General features: G+C 44.6%; 1 protein-coding gene across 2 annotated transcripts; it reads left to right on the forward strand.

Moving 5' to 3' along the window:
- The first annotated feature begins 7 nt into the window (after positions 1-7).
- dpp9 (dipeptidyl-peptidase 9) lies at positions 8-26,241 on the forward strand. 2 transcript variants are annotated; one of them, XM_042056377.1, is made up of 21 exons: positions 8-225; positions 3,809-3,905; positions 4,359-4,597; positions 12,725-12,837; positions 13,718-13,891; positions 14,859-15,027; positions 15,426-15,536; positions 16,032-16,160; positions 16,294-16,355; positions 16,709-16,809; positions 17,020-17,197; positions 18,170-18,329; positions 18,938-19,017; positions 19,262-19,414; positions 19,767-19,902; positions 20,172-20,317; positions 20,574-20,720; positions 21,480-21,632; positions 21,857-21,999; positions 24,497-24,608; positions 24,922-26,241. In XM_042056377.1, exons 2-21 carry the CDS (start codon positions 3,844-3,846, stop codon positions 25,012-25,014), a joined length of 2,661 nt encoding a protein of 886 aa, XP_041912311.1. In that variant the 5' UTR covers positions 8-225; positions 3,809-3,843; the 3' UTR covers positions 25,015-26,241. The 2 variants fall into 2 exon arrangements, with proteins under 2 accessions (XP_041912311.1, XP_041912312.1); XM_042056378.1 differs by lacking the exon at positions 8-225 and adding an exon at positions 381-439.
- The last annotated feature ends 1,152 nt before the right edge of the window (positions 26,242-27,393 follow it).

Raw genomic sequence — 27,393 nt, forward strand, 5'->3', positions numbered from 1 at the left:
ACGGCCTCTGGTAAAAGATAGGGGGTATCCACATCAACGTGCACGTTGATTTCTTCCGGGATCAAAGGTTGGAGGATTTCCGTGGCTTTTGCCGAGATCGTTTGAGTGACTTGTCAACTGCTTTCTAGGCCATGGACATAGTTTTAACCGGCTAAAATATTAGCTTTGTTTTATATTGGTGACGGTTCACAAACTTTCTGAGACAGATAATCTGAGGCTAAAACGGTAAGTACTTAAATTAGCTCGCTTTTACTCTTGACTATAAATTAGCCTGGCTAGCTTAGCTTGTTGGCTAGCATTGATTCCGAAAACCAACTGCTTTGCTAACATAAATGGGTTGGGCCATCACTTTTCCGTCAGAGGCCCACAATATAGCTTCAGTAGCTAGTTAGCTACATTAAAATGAATGGGCTTCGCATTGTGGCTTGTCTCATGTAAGGTACAGACAATTTTTCAGAGCTGACCTTTTTAGCATAAACTGTTACGTTTTCCAACATGTCAGTAAGCAGGTCACATATATTTTACGTCAGGGCAACTTGTCGGGGAAATATGGCTAGTATTAGCTTGTGTAGCTAACGAGCTTGATTGTGAGTTGGTTAGCTGAGTTGTACTATTTCCACTCAAATCTTGACATCAACCTTACTACACATGACGTTTTACTGTTTACATAGTTTGACATATGTTTTCTTGACTATGTGCTATTCGTATTATTAACTCGTTGGTTATTTAAATGCGGGCGGTAACGTTAGGTTTCATTAGCCACCCATCTTGGTCAACTTGGTTGACGTTATCTAGCAATAGAGCTAAGCGTATCTTGATAATTGAACGTTTTTAAATAACCTTTGGATACATATGAAGAAGTTGTAATTGTATTGTCATCTTGTTTTTGAACCAGTTGCCGACGTTGTTTAACGTCAAGGCTATCTGATAATCTTTCAATGATTGAACATACTCCGTTAGCAGGGTAGCAATATTTTAGCTAGCATACGTTCATTACAATGTGTATAGCAGCCTTGCCTTTGTTACTATTTGTTGTTGATTATAAACGTGTGTTGGTCCATTCAGATTTTTTTTAAATTTGTGTTGTGGTGATTGTCGTTATGCCAAAGCGGCCATGTTATTTACGAGTTATTTACCACTGGAATGACTCAGTTGACTGTTAACGTTGTAGCTGTTTGCTTCCTCTTTTGATGCTTCCTAAGGGCTTTCCCGAGCTAAACCAACTTCCTCTTGGACTGCTCTCATTAATGTTGAATCTGTGATATTGTTGTTGTGTTTAGATGTTTTTATTGTGTAATTCCAAGGGTGTGTTATTCTGTAGAACGTCTCCAAAGAAAGCAGTCTATTGTCATCGGTCGAGTATCTCTAGCCTACCTACAAAGGGTTGCAAGGCATGTTACACAGGTTCAGCATAGCTGATCAGACCAATATGTTCGTAAATATGGTCGCTGATTGCATAAGGTACTCTTCTTATTAAGTATTTGTCACAGTTCATGGCGGCTGTGTTTTGTGCATGGAATGGCAAACCTTTATCCCGTCAACCCAAGCCTTCTGAATCGAAATTGTACCGCCGATTGAAAATACTCATTCATCATAACTGCCCTGTAATGGCTTTTATCCCAATTTATGTCGTGGTAATAGAAAATGTCAGTGTTATTGTTTATGCAACCAATTTTTTTTCATTGTTTTCAGTAGTAAATTTAAGTCATTACAGTCAAGTACAGTACACACAATCCTTATAGATTACACCAGAGTGAGATGGCATCGTTGCTGTTTCACTGTCTTTCTCATTTCACATACACTATAGTATCCCATGCCATGAGCGAGTAGCTTAATGCTACAAGGCAATACAATTGGTACTAATTAATGATCTATTCTTCCTTTCAGTTGTTAGACGTGCATTAATGCATTAGACTAGGGTTATAATAAAGGAGGACTGGTCTTTGAACCTGCTGTTTGCTATGTGAGATTATATTACCCAGTTATTGTAACAGTAATGAGTTTTCCTTTGTTCTGATTTGTGATCAGGGCAGTGACATTGAGCAGCCCTGTCTGAATGTGGAGCAAATGTAGCACATTCCTCATGCCCATGGCATGTTCGCAGGGAGCCATTGCAGGCATCTTGACCAGGGCTGATTGTAAGTCATGCAGGCTCAGTTTGAGAGATGTGAGGGCAGGTTAGCTTTTGCACAGATACAAGGATACAAGGAAGTATATTGTCACATGCATATAGTTACTGGATGTAAGAAATGCAGTGAAATTATGTCTGGTGTCAGGTGTATTTGTACATTTATGGGGGGGGGGGGGGTAGTAAAAAGAGCAGTAGAAGAGGGGTTTAGTAGATTAAGTGGCAAGGGCTGCATAAGAAGGTGGGGGAGGATTGGGGGGGGGGCACCAACAAGGAGCACTCAAGAGCAACAGCGCCAAGGAAAAACTCCCTTACCAAGGAAGAAACCTTGGGCAGATCCACGGCTCAAGGGGCTAACCCAACTGCCAGGGGTCTTTGTGTGTGTGTTGGGGGGACGACAAGGGAGGTGGGATAGTGTGCTGTGTATGTGGGGAGAGGGCAGTGTGCAATATGTATGTTGGAGAAGCTTCCTCATGAGACAATGTGCTGTGTATTGGGGGGGGGGGGGTGCTGTAAGTATGGTGAAGGGACTTACTATTGCAAGCAGAGAACTCTATGTATGATGATGTATGATGTATGTGAGTGATGACAGTGAAGATGTGTGTGTGGGCGGGAGGGGAGTGGATCAGTGACTGTGTGTGTGGGTAGGTGGGGGCAGTGAGCTGTAAGTATGTAGAGGATGTGTGTTGAAGAAGATCCTGAAGACAATGTGCTGTGTATGTAGGGGGGGGGGTGCAGTGTGCAGAAAGTATGTAGAGGAGGCTTACTGTAGCAAGCAGTGTGCTGTATGTATGTGAGGTGATGACAGTGATGATGTAAGTGTGTGTGTGTGTGTTGGGGATGGGGGTGGGGGTGCAGAAAGGCTAGGCAATCAAGGACATGGGTAGATGGATGGAGGAGAAATCAAAATAATAAATATGTGCAAAAGTTGGAGAAAGTCAGATATATGTGTGTGTGTTTGTGTGTGTTTGTGTTTTGACGTGTGATGAAATAAGAAAATAAATAAAAGGTCTGTAGCATAGGGAGAGGGATGTAAAAGTGCTAAAAGTCATGTAGGTGTGTGTGTGTGTGTGTGTGTGTGTGTGGGTGGGGGGGGGGGGGTCATCATGAGTGCTGAGGAGTGAATGAGTGCAAAGTCAGTATAGTGTGAGTTCAGAGTTGGGAAATGTTTGAGAGTGCTGAGGAGTGAATGTGTGCAAAGTCAGTATAGTGTGAGTTCAGAGTTCGGATGGCCTGGGGAGAAAAACTTCTCCTGAGTCTCTCAGTTCTGGCTTTGTGACTCAACTCAGTTCAATGAAACAAGAGGACTATCATGGACGTCCTGATCTATCGGGTATCAGTGCCTCACAGTTGTTTTGGATGAGTTGCTTGCTGTTTAAAAAAAAAAAAAAAAAAAGGGCGGTTATGTTGCCTCTCAGGACGAGCTGGTTTCACTTTCAGATTGAGATGAATACGTGTTTTTCATATCTTTTGAGAAGTTGTTCTTTTTCAATTTTGGAACAGTTTGTTCTGCTTCAGGGGTGGTGTTCGTGTGCAGTTTTGGCTTTAAACCTTTGGGGTTTAGTTTTATGTTTTGCATATTGTTTAAATGTCAGATTAAGCACAGACTAGAAAAGAAATCTACAGCGATGCTTTAGCTTAAGTGTTCAATATGACCTATTTCTTTTGTGGTCTTACCAGGTTGCCAGATCTGGTTGAGGCTTGTTGGCCGGTTGATGCATAGAGTAAAGAGGGTGAAACTTGAAGAAGAAGAAGAAACCGAAGGTCGTTGGAAAAGGTAAGCCAAGAGAAACCGCGGACTGCGGCAGACTACACACAGCCTTCACAGCCAGTGCCCTGGTGGAAGTATTAAAATGAAACAAAACAAGCAAGTGTTAAGAGGAAGAATTTGTCAGCAAGACTTAATATCCTTATGTATACATAAGGAGCACTGGTCTCACTGTGGATATGATGGCCTATGTTTATACTCCTCACAGCTAACATGCATATTACTTTCCGTATATAATGTGTTTCCACATTTTTCTAATAATATTCAGACATTTAATATCAACACATTGCTTTTTGTTTTGGGTTAAAGTTCTGCATTTTACTAAAGTATAAGCCACAAAGCATCATTTCCCAGTTACTACTGTTTTAGGGCATAGTGGGACTGGCTTTTTTTTTTTGCCCATTGCTGCTGTGTTTTAAACCCTGGTCCGCACCTAACGGACAGTGTCCTTGTGCATTTCAGCATTGCAGCGGTCAGGATGAGCGGGGCTGACGAGCTCTCAGACAGCACGGAGGTGGTGGAGATGGAGGACGTGCCCTCCCAGTTCTTTGTGGAGAAGCACTCGTGGGACGGCCTGCGCGAAATCATCCACAACAGCCGCAAGTACTCGGGGGTGATCATCAACAAGGCGCCGCACGACTTCCAGTTTGTGCTGAGACACGACGAGTCGGGCCCCCACTCACACCGCCTTTACTACCTCGGTGAGTCCTCTCCCCACACGCAGTCGCAAAAGAAGAGAGAAATCAGCTCCTCTTCACCAGCGCTGTCTGTAACCTGGGGCTATTATGTCTTTGAATTGGGTTGTGTTTTTCCTGTAGTGCTGCTACTACCATTGTGATTGTGACACAGATGTCAACATGACCATAATTTTACACGGCACTCTACAAATGTTTGGGCAGGATGTCTGTGTTTTTGCTCCCTGGAAAAATAAAGTATCATAGTATTGAAAACGGCAAAACATCTTGCATGCTCTTACACATGCTTGGATTGGAAAGGTGGATATTGTTTTGATATTCGCTGTTCATGCTGTTTTCCATCTAGTGATACTAGTCATACTGCTACTTCTGTGGGGGGTAGTTAGTACCATTGGTGTTTAGTTTCTGTGTAATGCCATTTGCAGTGTAGGAAAAGTCCAGCTTCAGAAAGTAAAAGTCCTACCTCATATCTGTGGCAACCATTCACTTCCACCAGCTGATTCTAATTAGCACAACTCTTCAGCCAGGTAGAGCACCTGTGTTAAGTGCACAGGTAGAACCAATACATGGTTGGACTTTTACTTTCTGAATCCACTTCTGGCTATTTGTATTAGTTATCAGATGATTCCAGAGCTTTGTGAGGAGCTGCTTAATTTTAATCCCACGCCCACTCGCTCTATCTGGTACTGTGCTTAGCTTCTTTCAGAAAAGTGAACTGTGAACACCTTTGTGTTTGAGTTTTACTGACACACACTCGCACAGAGGTCTTGTCTTTATTCCTCAATTTCAACTTGACTACAGCTGCCCACTCGCATCAATGAAATGTATGTCAGTTGCTGTTAAATATGATGCCTTGTGACTAAGGCTGAACGATTAATTGCATTTGCGCTAATATTGTGTTTTGGTCAAACGCAAACAATTTTCTAACCGCAAAGACTGTGTTTACACTCTGGTCACGCATTGGCCATTGTGCGTGCATTATGAAACGTCACCAAAGCACTTACCAGCGCAACTATAATTGCCTTCTTCAAAGTGCAGTCACCCTAACCTGAATATCTATCTCTGACTTTGCATGGGGATAGTCAGACTCCACCACTCGATGGGTTTAAGAGCGGTCAATATCTCCTGCAGGGATGCTGCATTGAAGTTTGTTCAACCTGTCAGTTGGAACGCATTCATACTTAGTTGTAGTAGTGCTTATCATGGAAATTCTCTTCTTCTATCTAACTTCAGTCTGACGGATAGCAGAGCCCCGGCTCCTTACTTTCCAGAGCTGAGATGCTGGGTCTCGATTACATACACTTTGTCCCCTTGAAATTATAAGGTTCTATCTATGTTCTGAGATATTGAGCTTCAAAGTCTTAGAATTCTATAGATTTATGTAACCCCTTTTTAACGAGTGCTAGTCACTCAGCACAGTAAAGCTTAACTTAGTTACACTAAATAATGGCGCGACAGGATCCTGAATTCTCAGCGGTGGAATAGTGAATTGGCTGAGATTCCTGATACCATAAATATAAATGTATAGCTGTGTAGTAGGATTATAAATGGTAAATATGATTATGAATAATTATAAATACAAATTTAGTAGCGCGGTGCCTCCACTGTAAAAATACTACACTTAGTCTAGTGTATTATGCACTTCTACAGAATGTAAATAACAATGTGAAAATAATAATCAGACTAATGAATGTAGTTAAATGAATTGCCAATACACCCTGGATATAAAGAAATATAATAATTAAATATTTATTTGATAATAGCCACGTCGTGGACGTGACAACCCAAAACCACAAATGTCAGGGAGCGAACAATTCACTCAAGGGTAACGTTAGGATAAAACCGAACGTTAAGGAATGGTAATGTTAAAGATTAACATATAATGCTATGTTAGCTTAAGCTAAACAGACACCAGTGTGGAAAGAAACAAACAGTCAGCGATACATTACAAACAACATACCATATAATCACAAGAATAATCACATTAATATAGTATTGACCCCATACTTATTAAAATAAAGATGGCCCCAACCCCCCTTTTCGCTGGCCGTTGGAGCTCGGTGGTGCACAAGTGGCAGCTCTATGAGCTGCAGGCAGGACAGCAACCGCTGAACGGCCCTCCAACTCGCCGGTGATCCAAACGAGAACGAGGGAACGTGTGTGTGTGTGTGTCTGTAAGTGTGGGTTCAAGTTACTCACGATCCACCACCGCTCGGATTTTCCTGTTCACCAAAGCGAGTAGGTAGCTGTGTTTACTTGGTGTTTGTCTTGTTTTAGTTATTGCTGTTTCTTGTGCAGCTCTTAACATGGACCTTAGTCAGGCTGTTGAGTGGAGCCGTGAGCAGAATGTGGATTTGTCTCATGCTGTTATTCTTAGCCGACTGCCAATGGAGGCTACTGATGACGTGGTTAACCGTGTGCTTGGTACAGTCAAGGTTCTAGGTCGGACTCGCATACTTAGTCGCCGTGGCGATAAGACAGGTAGGCACCTGTACATTTTAGTGGAGACGTCTGCTGAGTTGGATCTGAGCTCTGTCCCTCCTGAAGTGGGAATTGTAGGTGAGGCAGGTCTGTGGGCCATTAATGTGGTGAGTAGCTTGCTGTCTGCTAGTCCTGTTCCTAAAGAGGATGATTTTGAAGCCAAGTTGTTGGCATCGTTACAAAAGGAGGGTAAGTCAATGGGTGATGTACAGGCGGCTGTTCTGGGTCCTCAGCCTCCTAAACCGGACATTAGTGTTGACTTAGTCACTGCTATAGGCAAGCTGGTTGACTGCTGTAGCCAGGCATCTGTTGAAGTGCCTAGCTATAGGAAATTGAGTTTTCTCTGGTTTGCGACCTGTTCCCCCAGGTGAGGAAGACTATGAGGTCTGGATGGAGCAGGCTAATCAGGTGATCATTTAGTGGCAGTGCAGTGATGCTGCCAAGCGGCAGCGTATCGTTGAGAGTTTGCGTGGGCCTGCTGCAGACATAGTCAGGTTCTTAAAAGTCAGTAGTCAGTCTGCTACTGCTACTGATTACTTAGTTGCTCTTGACACTGCTTATGGGTCCCCTGAGAGTGGCGTCGATCTTATGACCTCATTTCGCCATGCTTTCCAGGAAGATGGAGAGAAACTTTCAGCTTACTTGTACCGCCTGGACAAGCTTCTCCATCGTGCGCTCTCGAGGGGAGGCATTGAGGCTGCGGACTTGAATCATGCTCGCATTGAACAACTATTCAAAGGTGCGCTCACCAATGATGTAGTGGCCCTGCGCATGCGGGTGACGTACAACTTGAGAGATCCACCTTCCTTTTCTCAGCTGATGCGAGCAGTGAGAGAGGAGGAGCACTGGGTAGGAGCGAGAGAGAGTGCAAAGGTTCCTGTGACTGCCACTGGTGTTGTTCCCGGGTCCCTGTGGCTGCTGCTGTCGCTGTCCCTCAAGTGTCTTTGAATCCGGTGACGTCTGAGATGGATAGCTTGAGGAAAGATGTTAAGGAGTTGACGTCTCTAGTGACTCTACTTTTAACCGCTTCCCCAGTCACTCCTAGCACTACGCCAGTCACGCAAAATGCTTTGAGCCAGAGTACTTTAACGGCTGTTTCCCCGAGGGTTGTTTCCTCGAGCCAGCCAAAGTCTGCTGCATTTTCTCCCTTGCCTGGCATCTTTTGCTATAAGTGTGGGGTTGATGGCCACACCAAGCGAGAGTGCAAGAGAGCCTTGGGTTGGTTAATCAGAAACTACTTAAAAGGACACGGCAGCAGGAAAACTCCCCCGGAGCTCAGTGAAGGAACGGTACAGAGCTCCATCACACAAAACACGTTCCGCTCATTGTTCACCTCCAATCCAAATCAGCCAATCACAACTGCCATCTGGGTTAGTGGGGCCCTCGGCTGAGGTGCCCGTGCAGATAGAGGGTGTATTCCAAAGCTCTGCTCGATAGTGGTTCTCAGGTCACCATCTTGTATCATAGCTTTTACAATACCTATTTGAAGCACCTGCCACTGCAGTCAGTGGAAAATCTTGAAATATGGGGTTTGAGCTCTCATCGATACCCATATGATGGATGTTTAACTCTTAGGCTCGATTTCACTGAAGCGGTTACTGGTGTGCCTCAAGTAGTGGACGCTCTGGCTCTTGTGTGTCCTGACCCTCAGACGAAAGGGGGGATAGCCATTTTGGTGGGCACGAATACTTACTTGGTGAGGAAGCTGTTCCATTCTTGTCGTGAACAGGCCGGAGATGGGTTTCTTAACACGCTGACCATACACCCTGTAATGAAAGAGGTTTTTGAGTCCATTAAGCACACCGGTGTTTCGCAGGAGGATGTGGATAAGCATCGCACAGTGTGGTTCACAAGAACTAAGGCGTTCTACATACTCGACGCACCCGACCGGTAGCGCGACACCGTGACGTCAAAATGACGTAGATCTTGCTGGCGCGCCAGGATTTTAGCCAGGTAGCGCGAGGTAGCGCACCACTCATTTTTTTTCAGACGAGTGCGACAAAGCGGAAACAGGAAGATGGACTAGTTCGAGGGCAAGCGAGAGTTGCAGTGTTTTGTTACAGTCGTGAATTTGTAATAGTTTGCTGGATAAGTTAATAAAGTTACCAGCGAGAGTTGCAACACATGGAATTAAGAGGAAAGAATAGAAACGATTTATTTTCAAACAAAGGATATCTATTAAGGCCTGAACAAAATCTCTTTCCACTTCAGGAAATTACACAAACTCAGCCAGCTGCTAGCTAGCTAGCCAGCTAACTAAACTGTTTAAATTATTAAAATTTCCCTCGGGATGACTAAAGTATCTATCTATCTATCTATCTATCTATCTATCTATCTATCTGTCTACCTGTGCGCACACCTTGGAAACTAGATGATAATGATGGTGGTAGTTGTGAATAGTAGCAACCAAAGTCTGAAGTACCATCACAGAGGCTAGCTAATAGCAGAGCCCGTTTACATTCTTTGCTACTAGTGTTTCTTAATGCAGCTTCTTCTGCTGTGTAACATAGTTAGCGTTAATCTTTTCACAACAGCGACACCTCTGTTCAGGAGAATATTGCAACTAGTGTCATGACCACGATGTGCGAGTATCTCCAAGATAGAAGCTGTTGTGTCTTGGCCTCGACCACAGACCATCACTGAACTCCGGTCATTTTTGGGTTTCTGCGGCTATTATCGCAGGTTTGTAAAGGGTTTTTCAACTTTGTGCCGTCCACTAACAGATCTGTTGCAGGGCTGTCCGTCTGGCAAGAGGAAAAATTTTAGTTCACAGGCGGCCGATCCAAAACCGTCGTTCCGGCCCTCTGAGCCCTTTGGTCCCAGATGGGGTGACCAGTGTGAGTCTGCGTTTCAGGAGCTTAAGTCAAGGTTAACTCAGGCACCAGTGTTAGCGTTTGCAGACTCTCAAAAGCCGTATGTTTTGCATGTGGATGCAAGCTTGGACGGTCTGGGGGGTGTTCTGTACCAGGAGCATGTTGACTGGTTGCGTCCTGTGGCGTTCATCAGTCGCAGTCTTTCCCCTTCAGAGAAGAATTACCCAGCTCACAAGCTGGAGTTTTTAGCTTTGAAGTGGGCTATAGTGGATCGGCTGCATGACTACCTTTATGGGGCCGCCTTTGAAGTCAGGACGGACAACAACCCTCTGACTTACATGACTAAGTCTGCCAAATTGGATGCCACTGGTCATCGCTGGTTGTCGGCATTGTCCACTTACGACTTCAGCTTGAAGTACAGGCCTGGGCGGAGGAATACGGATGCTGATGCACTGTCGCGACGCCCTCACATCAGTCTGTCCCCTGATGATGAGTGGCAAGAGATTCCAGCCCCTGGGGTGCGAGCTATTTGTCAGGTCGTGGCCACGCAGAGAGCTGGTTGCCCTTCTTTCCCACGTGTGGCTGATCAGATTTGCAGTCATGACTCAGCCATTCCCAAGGCGTACTGTCATGTATCTGCCGTAGCATCTGATGAGCTGCCCACATTCAGTTCTGGTGAGCTTCAAGAAGCCCAGAAAGGTGATCCTGTTATAGGAGAGGTTTGGCATGCTGTAAGACAAAAGACACCTGTCCGTAGCATTCAGACGAGGCACCCCGATTTGAAAATCTGGAAAAGGGAGTGGCCAAAGTTGTCCATTGATGGCGGACTACTATATAGGACCGTAAAGCAGGCCGACCAGCGCGTGAGACAGTTGGTATTGCCTAAGCAGTTTCATAGGCTTGTTTTTAAGTCTCTGCATGATGATATTGGACATTTGGGGTTCGATAAGTCATATAGCTTGGTTCGTGATCGGTTTTACTGGCCTCGTATGAAGACTGATGCAGAGAAATACTGTAAGACGTGTGAGCGCTGCATCAAGCGGAAAACGTTGCCTCAGCGGGCTGCTCCTCTTTCTCACATCCAGAGTTCAGGGCCCATGGATCTGGTATGTATCGACTTCCTTTCGATTGAGCCTGACTCTCGGAATGTTGGTAATGTGTTGGTCATTACAGACCACTTTACGAGAGATGCTCAAGCTTTTCCTACCAGGGACCAGACAGCTGCCACTGTTGCGAAGACTCTGTGGGAAAAATACTTCATTCATTATGGGCTGCCTGCCCGTATTCACTCCGACCAGGGTAGGGATTTTGAAAGTCGGTTGGTGAAAGAGATGCTGACCATGTTGGGGGTGAAGAAGTCACGTACGTCCCCGTACCATCCTCAGGGGGATCCCCAGCCTGAGAGGTTCAATAGAACCTTGTTAGATATGTTAGGCACTTTGGAGTCCCACCAGAAGTCAAAATGGAGTCAGCACATAGCGCATCTGGTTCATGCTTATAATTGCACAATATATAATATGTATAATTTGCGGCAGTGTTGACATTTAGAAGCTTGCGTTTTTTGGGCTGTTGGCAAGCTAAGGCAGACTGCTAGCTAGGGGGCAGATAGCTGCTGCCGCCTTAGCTAATTCACCTCAGGGACTGGCCTGATACTTGTCGGGACTCGTTTTCTTCCTCCGGTGCTGGGCCCACCGGAGGTCGATAACCATCACGGACATCTCCTGCCGCTACACTGCTGACGTCGAGGATCTCACTGCCGCTAGCCAACGCTGCAGGGGCGCATTCTGTTCTCTGGTGCTGGGCCCACTAGAGAGCCACCACTGGCTGCGACTGCTAGTGGCAGTGAGATGCGACCTCAAACAAGGATCCTCAACGTCAGCAGTGTAGCGGCAGGAGATGTCCGTGATGGTTGTCGACCTCCGGTGGGCCCAGCACCGGAGGAAGAAAACGAGTCCCGACAAGTATCAGGCCAGTCCCTGAGGTGAATTAGCTAAGGCGGCAGCAGCTATCTGCCCCCTAGCTAGCCGTCTGCCTTAGCTTGCCAACAGCCCAAAAAACGCGAGCTTCTAAATGTCAACACTGCCGCAACACAGCAGTGGACAGAATAACAGTGATCCTGAGACCTCTGACAAAACATGATATACAGATACAGATCGCAGTGGGCATAGCACTACACACCAGAATGGCATTGATGGAGTAGCCTATCAAAAACGGGACTTCGCTCCTCCGAACTCTGACTGGGACTGAACTCTCAGCTCCTCTCCTGAGGTGTTCGAATGTTCAGAGAGCTCTCCATTTCGCGGGCATTAAACATTTATAAATTATCATTGGACGATATAAAATTCAAATAAAAACACACAGAACAAACAAATCTGATTGGTCTGTACCGAATTCCATATCAACATATTGCAAAAACATAAAGCATTATGGTCATTGTAGTAACAAAAATTAAACAGTGTGGTGATAACCACTATAAACATATTTTACAGGTGCTTACATTTATACTGATAAGCGGAACAAACCTCTTTAGATATAATGTTCAAAAATGCATACAACTACAAGAAACGCCTCACCTCACCTTCTTAAGTTGTCACAGAATAAGAATATGTCAATAACTCAAAATTGACAGTATTACTTAAAGTTACACTATGCAAGATTTTTGTGACTAGAGGGAGCGCTACAGTCGCCAAAAATACCTAAACCTGCATAGTGTGCCTTTTTAAGGATGCATGTCTCGGCCAAAACACTTGCCATGATATTGTTCAGCTAATGGTCTTTGCATTGTAATGTGTGACTTCATCTTCATTCCGAATGACTATCTTTATTTTTTCTCCATTAGGAATGCCCTATGGAAGCAGGGAAAACTCGTTACTATACTCAGAAATTCCAAAGAAGATTAGAAAAGAAGCCCTCTTGGTGTTGTCCTGGAAGCAGATGCTAGATCACTTTCAGGTATGTGCCCTTCTCTGACTCTGGACCGCGTCTCCCATGGCAGCCAAACACACTGTAACTGAAATGGACGTAACCACGCAGCAGAGCTCTTTCATTTATGTGCCTTGGGTGTTTATGTGTGGGGCCTCTATCCTAGATGTGCAAAAGTGGCATTTAAAACACTTCAGTTTACTCCTAGCAAAAATAACCCCTATACCCATTGATATATGCTCAGTTATGAACATGGAAAAATACTGTAGCTGCTGAATTTGTCCTCAATCTCAACTGTCATAACAGTTGGTGACTGAATTAGAAAAAATACAAAATACCATATAGGTCTTGGTTTTTGGTAGTATAAAGCACTTCAGTCAGTGGGTGGTTCTATGTGTTAACAAGGACTCAAGACCAACATTTCACACTTTTGGCATTGGTGCAACTACACTCTACAGATGGTTATACCTGCATCAGTCTTATCCTATCCAAGCAGTGTTTAAGTTCATCAGGCATGAATTTGATGGTATTTCTAGCATTTAAGCGTTTTTTTAATTGGGCTCATTTTGGCTGCAGTTAACAACCCAAAACAGGAAATGACTAATGGCTAAAGGGCCTGCCTCACATAAATTAGGTTGGGCTAGCACTTCCTGTTAGTCAAGGATTTTAACAACTGTAAATCAGCTCTCATTTCCTCTGTGTTATGCAGGAATCACTTAAGCAGTGTACCAAAGTGTACCAGTTTCACTAGTCACACTGCTTTCTGCTTCTGTAAGACTAAATTCACTCCTACTTGATGACACTTGATGATGGTGGCTTATTGCATCACAGTTTGGAGCTCTGGTTTATGCATTGCCATGGTTACTGTTTGTAAAAATGCCCCTGCGGGTGTCTTTGGTGCCCCCTACAGGCCACTCCTCACCAGGGCGTATACTCGCGGGAGGAGGAGCTGCTGAGGGAGAGGAAGCGACTGGGGGTCTTCGGCATCACCTCATACGACTATCATGCGCAGAGCGGCCTCTTTCTGTTCCAGGCCAACAACAGCCTTTTCTACTGTCGCGACGGGGGACACAACGGTTTCATTGTGAGTGCACAGCAGGCCTGGACCTGCAAAACCACACACCACATACACTACACAAAACACACATGCACATACATCCACCGTCCTTCAAGACAGTGTTTTCAAGATGGTGTTTTGTCTTGGCTTTGCTTTAGTTCCTTAGGGTCTTCTTACACACAAACAATTTTGTTTGTTTCTATTTTGAGGCCATGTTTTGTTCAGGGTGTTCAGAGAGATGAAGCTGTGCAGCAGGTGTGTGTTTCTCTATTCTATAACACAAACCATTCTTTGTGTTAAAATTATGTTGTCAGTCACAGCTGATGTCTTATAGAAAAGATATTTGTAAGGCAATTATGGTTATCATTCTACACTGCTCAAAAAAATTAAGGGAACACTGTTTCATAGGAGTATAGCATCAAGTCAATCACACTTGTGGGATGTTGATCTGGCATGTTATGTAACAGAGGTGGTTGTGAATCAGTTTCAGTTCTGTACCCATTTCTGGGAGCAGATCCCCAGGACACCATCCACTGTCTCATTAGGAGTTTCCCCCTATGTCGTCAAGCATGTGAGGGCCATACAAACTACTGAGTACCATTTTGAGTTGGTGAGATGAAATTTATGGCAAAATGGACTAGCCTGCTGCATCATTTTTTTCACTTTGATTTTTTGGGGGTCTTTGAATTCAGCCCTCTCTGTAGGTTGATCATTTTCATTTCCAAAAAATGATGTGGCATCCCTTCGTTCCTAACACATTACCCAGTCCATATCAGTATAGATATCCAGCATGATGTTTTTTCACATTGAGATCTGATGTGTTTTCAAAGTGTTCTTTTAATTCTTTTGAGCAGTGTATTTAGATAGCTATATTCCTTTTGACTCTTGCATTACCTTGTCAGTCCTCAGAGTACCTCAGTACCAAGGCCAAAAGTCTCAATGAGATGATGTGGTAGTCCGGTTAGTTGAAAAGTGTTTGTGATATACTCTGCAGGGTTCCCCCATGAAGCCAGTGGAAATCAAGACCCAGTGCTCAGGGACCCGCATGGACCCCAAAATCTGTCCGGGGGACCCCACCTTCATGGCCTTCATCAACAACAGTGACCTGTGGGTGGCCAGTGTTGAAACGAGCGAGGAGCGGCGACTCACCTTCTGCCATAAAGGTCAGTAATTGGCCAGAGAGAGGAAAAGGCTTGATCTCTGTGCTCTGATGTCTGTTGGAGAAATTGAATGGATGAGGGGCCACATACACAAGTATTGCTTGAACGTTTGAGAAATATCTAAAGCTACCTGGGACATGGTCAGACTTGTTTTTGACTCCAAATGCACAAGCATGGCGACGTTGTAAATTTGAGTCAGTAGCATCTAGTTTGAAGGGATCTATGAGTTTTTAGGTTTGGGATTAGATTTTCAGTGATGCTGTTCAATCAGTCAGGCCACTCCTTCATCCTCAGCCAAGCTATTCCTGTGTTGTGTATGGACACAAACAACCCCCCATCATGTATTACATCAGCTCTGGCTCAGATGTTTTTCCTTAATAAAGCAACCTCATTGATCACAGGGCTGAATAATGTCAAGGAGGATCCAAAGTCTGCTGGCGTGGCCACATTTGTGATCCAGGAGGAGTTTGACCGCTTCACAGGATACTGGTGGTCTCCAGTTGCCACAGAAGGTATGTGTTAAGGAGACATGGGGTGATCAACTCTACTCTGCATGGACACTCTCCTGAACTATTCATGACACTGTGAATTCCCATATCCTTCAACACTGTGATTAGGGATAGTCTGATATGTTCTCACTGTGCTAATGAATTGTGAACATTCTAATCTACGGACCAATGGAAAGGCTTAAAATAGTCTAGAGTGCAATTCTGACAGCAAATTTTCCAAGATAAATATAGGAGGTGAATGAAAAATATGAATATGAATTGAGATGATTGAACTAAACTCTATTGAAGTGAAAATTAAAGCATTATATAAATGTGGGTCAAGGTTTTTGGTTTGTTATTTTGGCGAATGCAAGAAATAGTGACAGTTTGGTCATGACACAGCAAGTGGTGTTGCTTGTTGGTCTACCAGCAGGTGGAGCTCAATGTTTTCCGAAATGATCTAGTAGGGGAAGAATGTACCCCACCGCTCACATCTCTCCCTCCCTCCTCGTCTTGTAGATGCCGATGGAGGCAAGATCCTGCAGCTGCTGTATGAAGAGGTGGACGAGTCCGAGGTGGAGATCATCCACGTGCCGTCCCCCGCCCTGGAGGAGCGCAAGGCCGACGTCTATAGATACCCGCGTACAGGTCAGCCACCAGCCCATCCAACCAGACTCAGTCAGCAGTTATTTATGGATACCACTACCGGTGACCAAACGAGTGCTGTGCTCCGTTCAGGATCTTAATAAACGTATGTTTATTCTGTTTCCCGCTCCCTCAGGTAGTAAAAACCCCCAGATCACCCTCAAGCTGGCCGAGATCAGGACTGACCACCTGGGCCGAGTGAGTGGTTCTTCCCATCCTCTCCCAACTCTAGCGGCGTTTTCCTCTACAAGCATTAGGCCTAGTCCTAGACTACAAGCTTTTTTGCAATGGAGATTTTCATTGAAGTTTTATTTTAGTCAAGGACAAGGCTTAGTCTATGCACAGGAAACCAGGGGTTTAAGGGTTTAGCTTGTGTTTATGCCTGTACCTGTTTTGCCTGGATCTTTGTCTGTAAACCCTGATATGACGACCTCCTATGAAGAGCCTAGTTCTCTGCTGCATGGCACTGTGTGATCACAGGTGTACATATCTCCTCTCGAGAGGCTGGATGTGAACTCCATCTTACTGAGCTATTTGTCTGTTTCCCACAGATCATTAGCACTCAGGAGAAAGAGCTAGTTCTGCCCTTCTCAACACTTTTCCCCAAAGTGGAATACATCGCTCGAGCCGGCTGGACCAAAGATGGCAAATAGTAAGATCTCATTAAGCTTAGTGTGTAGCAGTGTTTCGTATAGTTCATTTTAGTTTGTGCACTTTGTAGTTGAAAGCTGATATATTGTTATTTTTTCACTTAGCAATGTGTTGCCCTACGGAGATCTGACTGGTTAGATGGTTGAGCCATTTTAGAATGAAAGCTGTTCTCCGTTTCCTTTGTCTGACCACCACCCTCCTCTCTTTCCAGTGCGTGGGCGGTGTTCCTGGACCGCAGTCAGCAGCACCTGCAGATGGTGCTACTGCCGCCAGCCCTCTTCATCCCCGTCAGTGACGACCAATCCCAGTGGAAAGAGCGTGCCGAGGCCGTGCCCGAGGGCGTCCACCCCTACATTGTCTACGAAGAGACAACGGACATCTGGATCAATGTGAGCACGGCGGCTCCTTATCTCAACCCTACTCTTCCCTCCTGTGGGGGATTATAAATGGCTCTGTTGCAGGATTTCTCTGTCCTCCCTTTAGGAAGAACACACTTTATTGTGTTGGGTCAGCTCAAGCACAAGCCCACCAATTTGAAGCAGTGTTGTAGATCACCTGCCGGGCTTTCAGTCTTCTGACACACAGGAGTTAGAAACCATGCTGTGCTGTCAGAGTAACCATGACAACAAAAGCAAGAAGTCGAGTAGTACATAGAGAGGGTGGCAACGATTAAGGTCACAGTAGTATTAGAGGGAATTTATGTAACTTTGCCTGAGATCTGAAGCAAACAAACAGTAGTAGACTTCAAAGCTGAACAGGAAGAGATGGGAATCGCCTGTGATGGGAGAGGGAGACTTAGCAGGAGAAAAACAGCAGGCTGCTTTATGCCAAGTCTCCCTCTCCCATCACAGGCGATCCCCATCTTTGGTGACCTTATAAGGGAGTTGGCAGGAGAAAAACAGCAGGCTGCTTTATGCCAACTCACTTATAAGGTCACCAAAGATGGGGAAGGTTCAGGAGCTGGGCTAAGACATTAGAATCATAAGGTTATGATGGTTGAAAAATACATTGAGGCTATAAATGCTCCTTATATCACTGAGTCGACAGAGTTGTAAAGCACATGTCCAGTAGATTAGACATGATGTACTGGATTGGACCGGAAACATTAAGAAATCCTGTGTGGTTATTGGATTTAGAGTGGGTGGGTTCTTGACTGCTCAGTATAAATTGCCCTACAGATTGTGCCGTCTTTAAGAGCCTATGTGATCTAGTGGTGTGCTTTACTACTTACACCTCATGTCAGCAATGGGTTTACCTCACAGCCTTGACATTGAGGTTATTGACTCACTCCTTAGGACCTCAAGGTCACAACCCTTGTTAACCCACTTTATCCCCCCCTTCGCCCTCTGCTCTCCTGACAGGTCCATGACATCTTTTACCCTTTCATCCAAACGAGTGATGACGAGTTCACTTTCCTCTGGGTCAACGAGTCCAAGACAGGCTTTTGTCATCTGTACAAGATCACCACCCAGCTGCAGCAGGGCAGCTACCAGTGGGCTAAGGACTATGCCCACTCCGACGGTGAGGCCAATAAGCATGCCATGTGGAAAGCCTTTTAGTGTGTCTACAGATGCCTCAGTGTAATTGGACAGCATTCACATTTTGTGATTAACAGTAAAATAATGATGAATGTTCACTGACATTCAAACAAATAGAATCTTCTAGAAGAAATTATGTCATACAACCTTTTGGGAGATTTGGGATTTACTCTGCAGGTCTGCAAGGTCATTGAAGCCCATATCACGCAAATACAACGGACACGCTAATCTGGCATGGATGTGTATTTCTTTGGAAATGAGTAAACAACTACATTTAAAACCTTGGTTTACAACATTGGTACTCTTTTGAAACGATTTGGTAAGGGGCAATTCCACGCAAAACTGTCACGTCCATAACGGCAGCTAAATACTGTGGCATTGTGTTGGCGTTGTGGATGTGACCGTTTTGCGTGGAATTGCCCTAAGTGTTAACGTACCAATTTAAGTTTAATTTCACTGCTAGTTACGCCCCTGCTAGAAGTTGTAAGTCAATGAACCTGTACAATTGTGAAGGTCTGGGTGTTCCCAGGCTAGTTTGCTTATGGAGTTGTAGCTGCTTGCTGTAAGGTTTCTCTCTTTGTGTTTTTGTAGATGACTTCAAGTGCTCGGTCAAGGAAGAAGTGACACTAACCAGTGGGGAGTGGGAGGTTTTAGCTAGGCACGGATCCAAGGTAACCTAACAGCTTAATGGTTGAAGGCTAATGACGCACACCAAAATAACTGTGGTGGGAATGGTGCTGTTTCACATTTTACATTTATTTGTTCCTCTCTGCCCTTTTTTCTTTCTTTCTTTCTTTCTTTCTTTCTTTCTCTCTCTCTCTCTCTCTCTCTCTCTCTCTCTCTCTCTCTCTCTCTCTCTCTCTCTCTCTCTCTCTCTCTCTCTCTCTACCCCCTTCTCTCTACCCCCTTCTCTAGATCTGGGTGAATGAGGCAACCAAGCTGGTGTATTTCCAGGGCACCAAGGACACTCCCCTGGAGCACCATCTCTATGTGGTGAGCTATGACTCACCAGGAGAGATCTTTCGTATCACCAAACCCGGCTTCTCCCACAGCTGTTCCGTCAGTCAGGTCAGTGTGCTGCACTGGAGTCCACTCTGCACGTGCTGGACGTGCACACGTGCGTCCAAGGGAGACACACACACACACACACACACAAACACACACTGAACACTTATGTTTCAAACACACCCACCTGCATAATCATGCTTCCTGTAACCACAAACATGCCTCACCAAGACACACACACCCATGTTTTTGGGAAACCATTTACACTTGTATTTATACTTTATGCAATCAAGGAACATTGACACCATTCAAACAGTAATGCTCCTTATACAGATGAATCACTGGTGTGTTTTTTGCTTCTCTCTCTCTCTCTCTCTCTCTCTCTCTCTCTCTCTCTCTCTCTCTCTCTGCGCAGACGTTTGACATGTTTGTCAGCCATTACAGTAACGTGAGCACCCCTCCCTGTGTGCATGTCTATAAGCTGATGGGCTCCGAGAGTGACCCCATACACAAGGAACCAGAGTTCTGGGCCAGCATGATGGAGGCCTCCAGTGAGTTAGCCGAGCACTCGTTCACAAGCTGCCTAGTACCTGGATCTCTGCCCTTGCTTGCCTTTTTCTCTCATGAATTTACAAGGATGTCAGTGATGAGACAAAGGGCATTTAATGCCTTGTCACTTTTTTGGCCTGGGGTGAAAAGCATTGTTTACTAAAGTTTTGTAAATACAAGTGTTTGTTATATTTATCTGACTGCCCTTAGATACTTGTCAGAGATAAGTGTCTCTCCTCATAAATCACAAGGCCTTTCTGCACCCCTACAGGTTGCCCTGCGGATTATGTTGCACCAGAGATTTTTAACTTCCCTGCAAAGTCAGGGTTTGACCTTTATGGAATGTTGTACAAGCCACACAATCTGATACCTGGCCGGAAACATCCCACAATTCTGTTTGTCTATGGAGGACCCCAGGTTTGTGGTCTTTGTGTTATTCTTTTCTTTTATGTGGCTCATCTAAATATCAGACTCCACTAAATGTTAAATATAATGCAGGTGGTGCTCAGGTATGACCTGCTTTGTATAATTAATTAACTGTAGCTTTTGCAGTGTTCGAACTGTTCGTATTGTGTTTAATTTGTGCACCATGTACATGGTCTGGTTTGGCCTGCATTGTAGATCAAAGTACAAGGAATGGCTGTGTGTGCTGACACTGTACTTCCACTTTCAGGTGCAGTTAGTGAATAACTCCTATAAGGGTGTGAAGTACCTCCGTCTCAACACCCTGGCGTCTCTAGGCTATGCAGTGGTGGTCATAGACGGCCGGGGGTCGTGTCAACGGGGCCTCAAGTTTGAGGGAGCTCTGAAGAACAAGATGGTGAGTGGCCTTTGCGTTACTGGTTGCATAATGTCTACCTGGTGACTGGGGTGCAGATGAATTCCCTAGTGGTCAGACACTCTTATCCTGACTAGTGGTCAGAACATTGCCAAAACACTTGGCAGGGCACTTTCTGCGTTTCAGTCTGTGGCACTGGGAGCATTTCCAACCCTAACAGGTGACCGGTGTATGAGAGAGCCTTCTTTGAAACGTCAAGATCTATGCTAAAAAATGACTCAGACTATTGTGATCTAGACAAATGAAGTATTAAGTTTAGCAAACTACTTTCAGTATCACTTTCAAGTTCAACTTTATGATAAGAATGTGAACACACACACAGACACCAAGGGTATGTGGTAAAATTGATCACATTTGTGAAGTACTTCATTACTGGCAGTGATTATGTGCATTTGCTCTCCGTCTTAACTGGGCTAAAATAATTTCCCCTTTATCGGAGTGAGACCAAAGGGCAGTATAGGGTAACTCCAAATCCCCATGGAATGGAATGTCTCCAGGCCTGAAGTGCTGGTCTGGGGTCAGGTTGCACTGCTGGCTGTAGGGGCTCGGGTCAGGAATGGGGCCTGGAAACATGACCCCTGATCAGAAGATAAGGGCAGACAAGGAGATGTTATGATTAGTTTATGTTGACCCTAGACGTAACAAGATTTTAAAGATACATGGACCGAAAGATTTATTGTAATTTACTTGAAGGACTAATTGTGTGTGTGTGTCTCTTTTCCTGTGTTCCTTTCTCATCAGGGCCAAGTGGAGATTGAGGACCAGGTGGAGGGCCTGGAGTATGTGGCGGAGAAGTATAAGTTTTTAGATATGAGTCGCGTGGCCATCCACGGCTGGTCCTACGGTGGCTTCCTCTCCCTCATGGGTCTCATCCACCGGCCCAACGTCTTCAAGGTCAGTGGAGCCCACACTACCAGTCTCTGTGTTAGCCCAAAGCCTATAGACGTGCTCCCATCTAATGCTACCTATTGACTTTTCCCTCAAGCAGCCTCACTAATGGCCTGTGTGCTTGGCAGTATAGCATTTTAGCGCTGTCAAGAAATAAAGAAAAACAAAATAAACAAACAAACATTTTCTAGAGCTGAATGAAGGGTGCCAATTCCACTGTTCTCTACTAGGTGGCGATAGCGGGTGCACCTGTGACTGTGTGGATGGCGTATGACACAGGCTACACTGAGCGCTACATGGATGTGCCTGAGAACAACCAGCAGGGCTACGAGGCCGGATCCGTGGCCCTGCACGTGGATAAGCTGCCCAACGAGTGAGTTGCAGCACCTGGGGCAACACACACACACACACACACACACACACACACACACACACACACTCTCACACACACACATACACATTTGCTCCGCACATAATTCACTTCATCCTATTGTGTGGTTCATATACTTAATGTAGTTCGTGTTTAGACGGTCCATGTATCTTCATGGATCACACATTCTTACCAGTGACCTACACCTATTTCCATGAGTCCCATTGTTTTTGCATACATTACACAACGCCCCCAATCCATGCCATGCATTCACTGAGCACCCACTCTGCATAAATAAGGCTCATTTATGTCATCCTTACACCAAAAGACTTTGTAAAGATTTGAAAATATTTTTGAAAGACTACAGTCTCAGACCCTCTCACATCTAAAGACAAGTCATAGAGTTTAAGTCACAGACTGATTGATTTTGCAACGACTTGGGATCTTGCAGGGTCACTATTTACAAGACCAACTAGATTCCTTTAAATTATTTCCCATCATGCACTATATCAACAGGAACTCAAACGATAGCCTACTAATGCCAGTCATATGTTTGTGTTTCTGCAGTATTGTTTCATGTGTGACATCCCTAGCCAATATAGAGTTGTTCTGTCACATGGAATAGCTGACTAATAATTTATAAGAAACAAAATAACAAAATATAGCTGCAAGCAGCAATGAGGGGGCCAAACAGATAAGCAGTTGAGCAGGAGTTGGGATTGGATTGGATTGGACTAGACTTGACTGTGTTGTGTTAAATTGGATTGGATTGGACTTGATTGGATTGGATTGCACTGGACTGGATTCAAAAGTTACCGAATTTATTGTGTGTCTTCAAAATGTACTCCTAAGACCACATACAAAGTTTGGTGTCAATACGATAAAGTCTCCCTAATTATAGTGCCCCTAGTGGTCAAAGTACACCAAATGTATTGTGCGTCCTCAGGATCGGGTCCCGAGTCCATATACCAAATTTGGTTTTGATACGTAAAGGTGTTACTGAGATATGAGCTAATTTGCTGTATCTCTAGCGCCCCTCTAGTGGTCGAAGATCACCAAATGTATTGTGTGTCCTCAGGATTGGGTCCCAAGTCCATATACCAAGTTTGATTTCCATATGTGTAAGCATTGCTGAGGTATGAGCCTACTTCCTGTGATTATAGCGCCACACAGTGGTCAAAATTTACCACATTTTTTGAGCCACCTTCTAATTGGGTCCTGAGCCCATGTAACAAGTTTGATTTTGATACGTGAAAGCATTGCTGAGATATCCCTTCACTTCCTGTTTGGTGGCTTCGCCGCCAATTTTGATTGGCTGTTACAGGCAAACAGTTTTAGGTTTGAAGACAAAAAGAGAACTTTTTTGAGGCTTGGACTGAAGATTATGTGTGTCAAGATTGGTGTCAATCGGACAAATTTTGTGACCTGTGAAAACTTTTAGGTGTTTTTGATTAAATCCAATATGGCGGCTGGATCAAATACGTTGACGTCTCAAATTCACATCTGTCGGACTTAGGACCTCCCACAGTATTAACAATCACCATTAGTAAGTTTTAATTCCAAACACAACACCCGTTACAGGCCAAAATGTAATTTTGCTAATTATAGCGCCACCTATAGGTCAAAAGTCATGATATTTATTGAGCCTCCTCCTTATTTGGTCCTGACCCCATGTACCGAGTTTGGTTTTGATACGTGAAAGCTTTGCTGAGATATCCCTTCACTTCCTGTTTGGTGGCTTCGCCACCAAATTTGATTGGCTGTTACGGGCGAACGGTTTTAGGTTTGAAGACAAAAAGGGATAACTTTTCTGAGGTTTGGACTGAAGATTATGTGTGTCAAGTTTAGTGTCAATCGGACAAACTTTGTGACCTGTGAAAACTTTTAGGTGTTTTTGATTAAATCCAATATGGCGGAAAATCATAGGGTGCGTTGAACTCGGCTTGGTCCAAGGATTCCAACGATACCTCATATTTGACAATCGGGCCAACGGGTCAAAAGTTACTTGCATGAACGCACGTCCAACTTTGGCCTGTTGGTGGCGTTAGAGTGCTCGAGGTACCGACTTGAAACTTGGTGAAATTAATCATAGGACTGTGCCAAATTTTACAACTTTTTACCAGATGGTTCTATGGGCTGTCATAGACTTCCATGACGGAATGAAACACAATGGGTGCCTTCGCTGCTTGGCCCACAATAATCATATAGGCTACATCTGTCGCCTACTTTGCCCCTTCCTGTTTGGTGTTAGGTCACTATTGTTTTTTTTTATTATTGTTCACGTCACTATTTGCATGAGCCACGGTCATGCTTGATATTGTTGTAACGTCAAGACTGGGAAAAGACCAGCTCGAACTGACTTAAAACCGCTAAGATTGGCACCGCGACTCCAGTAAAACTCCCATGATTTCATTCCAAAATCGCTCGAAAATCGTATGGTGTAAAGCCGGCATTAGTTGTCAGTGTGGAAATAATTCTTCTGCTCTCCTTTCTCACCCAGGCCAAATCGGTTGCTCATTTTACATGGATTCCTTGATGAGAATGTGCACTTTTTCCACACCAACTTCCTGGTGTCTCAGCTAATCCGAGCTGGCAAGCCATATCAGCTGCAGGTGAGACTCCTTCCACTGGTCCAGAAGATCACAGGCCACATTTAAACATATTTCTGTGTTTTAAGACTTAAGCTTGCTAAATGCATTTCTGACTACCAGAAATTCTATTTATTTATTTATTTATGTATTTATTTATTTGATAACTACATTTTTGAAATATGAAAAGTAATTTATTACGGTCACCATCAACAGTGTAGTCGTATAGTATACGCTGTACTCAAAATGACACCAGCAACATCACCCAGTGACTTGATTGTAGAACTCCTTGTCCCGTCATACAGTACTCTGACCAGGCTTTGCCGTGTGCTTGCAGATCTATCCTAACGAGAGGCACAGCATCCGCTGCCCCGAGTCAGGAGAGCACTACGAGATCATGCTGCTCCACTTCCTGCAGCAGCACCTCTGATGGTGCTCCCACTGACGCCCCTGCCGGGCCCCACTGCTGGGTTTTTGGACTGACGCTCCCCTACTCCTCCCGCTCCCCCCTGCACCCATCCCACTTCATCCCTCACCCCTTATCCCACCTATACCCAGAATCATCTCTAATCTCTATGCCATCTTGAAATGGCTGTACATGCACCCAGTCCTAGTCCCACACTCCCACCCCACCACCCCACGTCTTATTCCTTTGGCTTTGCCAGGAAGTGAACACATCTCCATGCCCACAGGAAGTGAACACATCATGCCCGGGTGTAAAACCAGCACCCCACTCCCAGTCCTCAGCCCCCACACCCAACAACCCCCACTGCGCTCGCTTACGCCTCCTTCAGACTTCAGAGGGGGGGGGTCTTAATTCCGGTCCGGAACAGCATATACTGCTTTGTCTCTCCCCCATGGTGTGAAACCAGCATCTCAAGAATGCCTGCGCCCATACCGAGCCAGACTGACGCTGCAGCGTCACACGCGAGAACTGTGTGAAGGTGCCTGGGTCGGAAGGAAGAAAAAGAAACAAAACAAGGAGAAAAAAACGCAAAAGTTTAGAAAACAAAAAGGACGCGCACAAGTGGAAATGGAACCTGTTTAGCTTGCTAGCCTATCAACATACTGCATTTGAGTTTTTTGGATTTTTTTTTTTTTTTTTCGTGCCACATCTAGTCTTTTTTTTTTTCTCTTTGTTGTCTCTTTTTTTTTCTCCTCTGGGGATCCAATTTAATTTGCCAAACGTGATTTCATTGTTTTTTTGTTCATGTTTTCCGTCAGTGGCTTACAACAGCACACAATTGAACACAAGAAGTCTCCCACCCCTCCTACACACACACACACACACTCACACACACTCTGACCCACTCACACTTACGCACACAAACAAACACAGTTGCACTTATCTCTGAGATTGGCTGTTAAGTCATACTTACACCATTGGCTTTTTCTGCCCCTCCTTCGGAGCTCTGCTTTTGTGCAACATGGATTGACATGGTGTTCTTTTATCTCTCTCTATCTGTCTCTCTGTCTCTCAGCCAATCTCTCGGCTCTTGCTTGAAGACGCCCCTTTTCCTTCCACTACTACCTGCAATCCGTATTTTAAGTGTGTATTATTAAAAAGAAAATATTTTTATGAATTCTTATTCTTTTATAATGAGTGTAAAATGTAGCAACTCATTAAAGGACTGCAAATTCTTGCTGTCTGAACTAATTGTCGAGGAACTATTGCTACTTTGGAGTGTGGAAGACCCTTGAGGTTGTGTGCGAGCATGTGCGTTATATATGCGCGCATATAGCTCAGAACAAGGGCTACATTGAACGGTGCTGTAATTGTACGTATGCTGGTGGAATGCCGACTAACAGCACAGACAGTGTTTAGCTATCTCCCTCAGCAGGACAGTGTTTCCCCTCATTGTTTACTCCTATGCAATAAAAGTCCTGGTCGTCACAGCTGAGCTCATTGGCTGAGCTGGCTTTTAGCCCTCTGATGGATTACTAGTGAGAGTGAGCTTTTCAACAGTTAATGAACCGATCTTAACAAGTAATGTTGATAGTAGCCCCTTATTTGGGTATGTCTGCAAGTACAGCAACCCCATATACTTAGCCCACTTCTTAACAAGGGAACTTTATGTGACAATGGACTTGGTTCACGCAATAAGAAATGTCCCTAGAAACATGTTACACAGTAACATAGGAAGGTGATTTCAAAGAAACTGTTAAAGTTGGGAATAATGATTAATGCAGGCAAAAACTGTGAGTAGACAGCTGATGTCCAGAGAAGAGGAATAGTATGTCTGCTTCACTCCCACAAGCCCAGCTGAGTTCATTTATCTATTTTGGCCTGCTTCTTGGCCAGTCACTGGCGACCTGAACAAAGCAGGGTGGAGGTTGGAGGACTTATTCATGCTAAGCCAGTCACACCAACCTTCTAAAATCATACTTTAAATGATTCAATTTTGAATTCAAATATGTATTCAAATGCAAAGGACAATATGAGCTCAAATACATTGTTTTTCTTATAAATGTTGAGTGGATTCCAGACTAGTTTGATGTTTGAATGGGAGCATTCTTATGGCTGTCAGTAGATGGAGCTCTGTTCTAGTCTTAACAGATGTATCCCCTGAGTGTTGATGTACTGTACTGTGCTGGCATGTCCTGAAAAGCACTCAATAGCTCTTATCTTGCATATCATAAGAACACCAGGTTAGAGAATAAACAAGGAAGGAAGGACACCGGTAGTTGTCTTTAAGAAGGGGGCATAGTACATTCTCAAGAAGACCTTCAAACTCCTGTGTGGTTGCACATATCAGGCTCAAAAACCCGATTCTTCATCTAGACCAATGGGCAAAAAGCTAATGATGCA

Source organism: Alosa sapidissima, chromosome 12 (assembly GCF_018492685.1).
Source record: "Alosa sapidissima isolate fAloSap1 chromosome 12, fAloSap1.pri, whole genome shotgun sequence".
NCBI classification, from domain to species: domain Eukaryota; kingdom Metazoa; phylum Chordata; class Actinopteri; order Clupeiformes; family Clupeidae; genus Alosa; species Alosa sapidissima.

Excerpts from the sequence above, each read along its gene's own strand:
- dpp9 (XM_042056377.1), top strand. The coding sequence starts at position 3,844 with ATGCATAGAGTAAAGAGGGTGAAACTTGAAGAAGAAGAAGAAACCGAA. Across the intron at positions 12,838-13,717 it reads AGATGCTAGATCACTTTCAG|GCCACTCCTCACCAGGGCGT; the intron begins GTATGTGCCCTT and ends TGCCCCCTACAG. Across the intron at positions 16,356-16,708 it reads GGACTGACCACCTGGGCCGA|ATCATTAGCACTCAGGAGAA; the intron begins GTGAGTGGTTCT and ends TGTTTCCCACAG.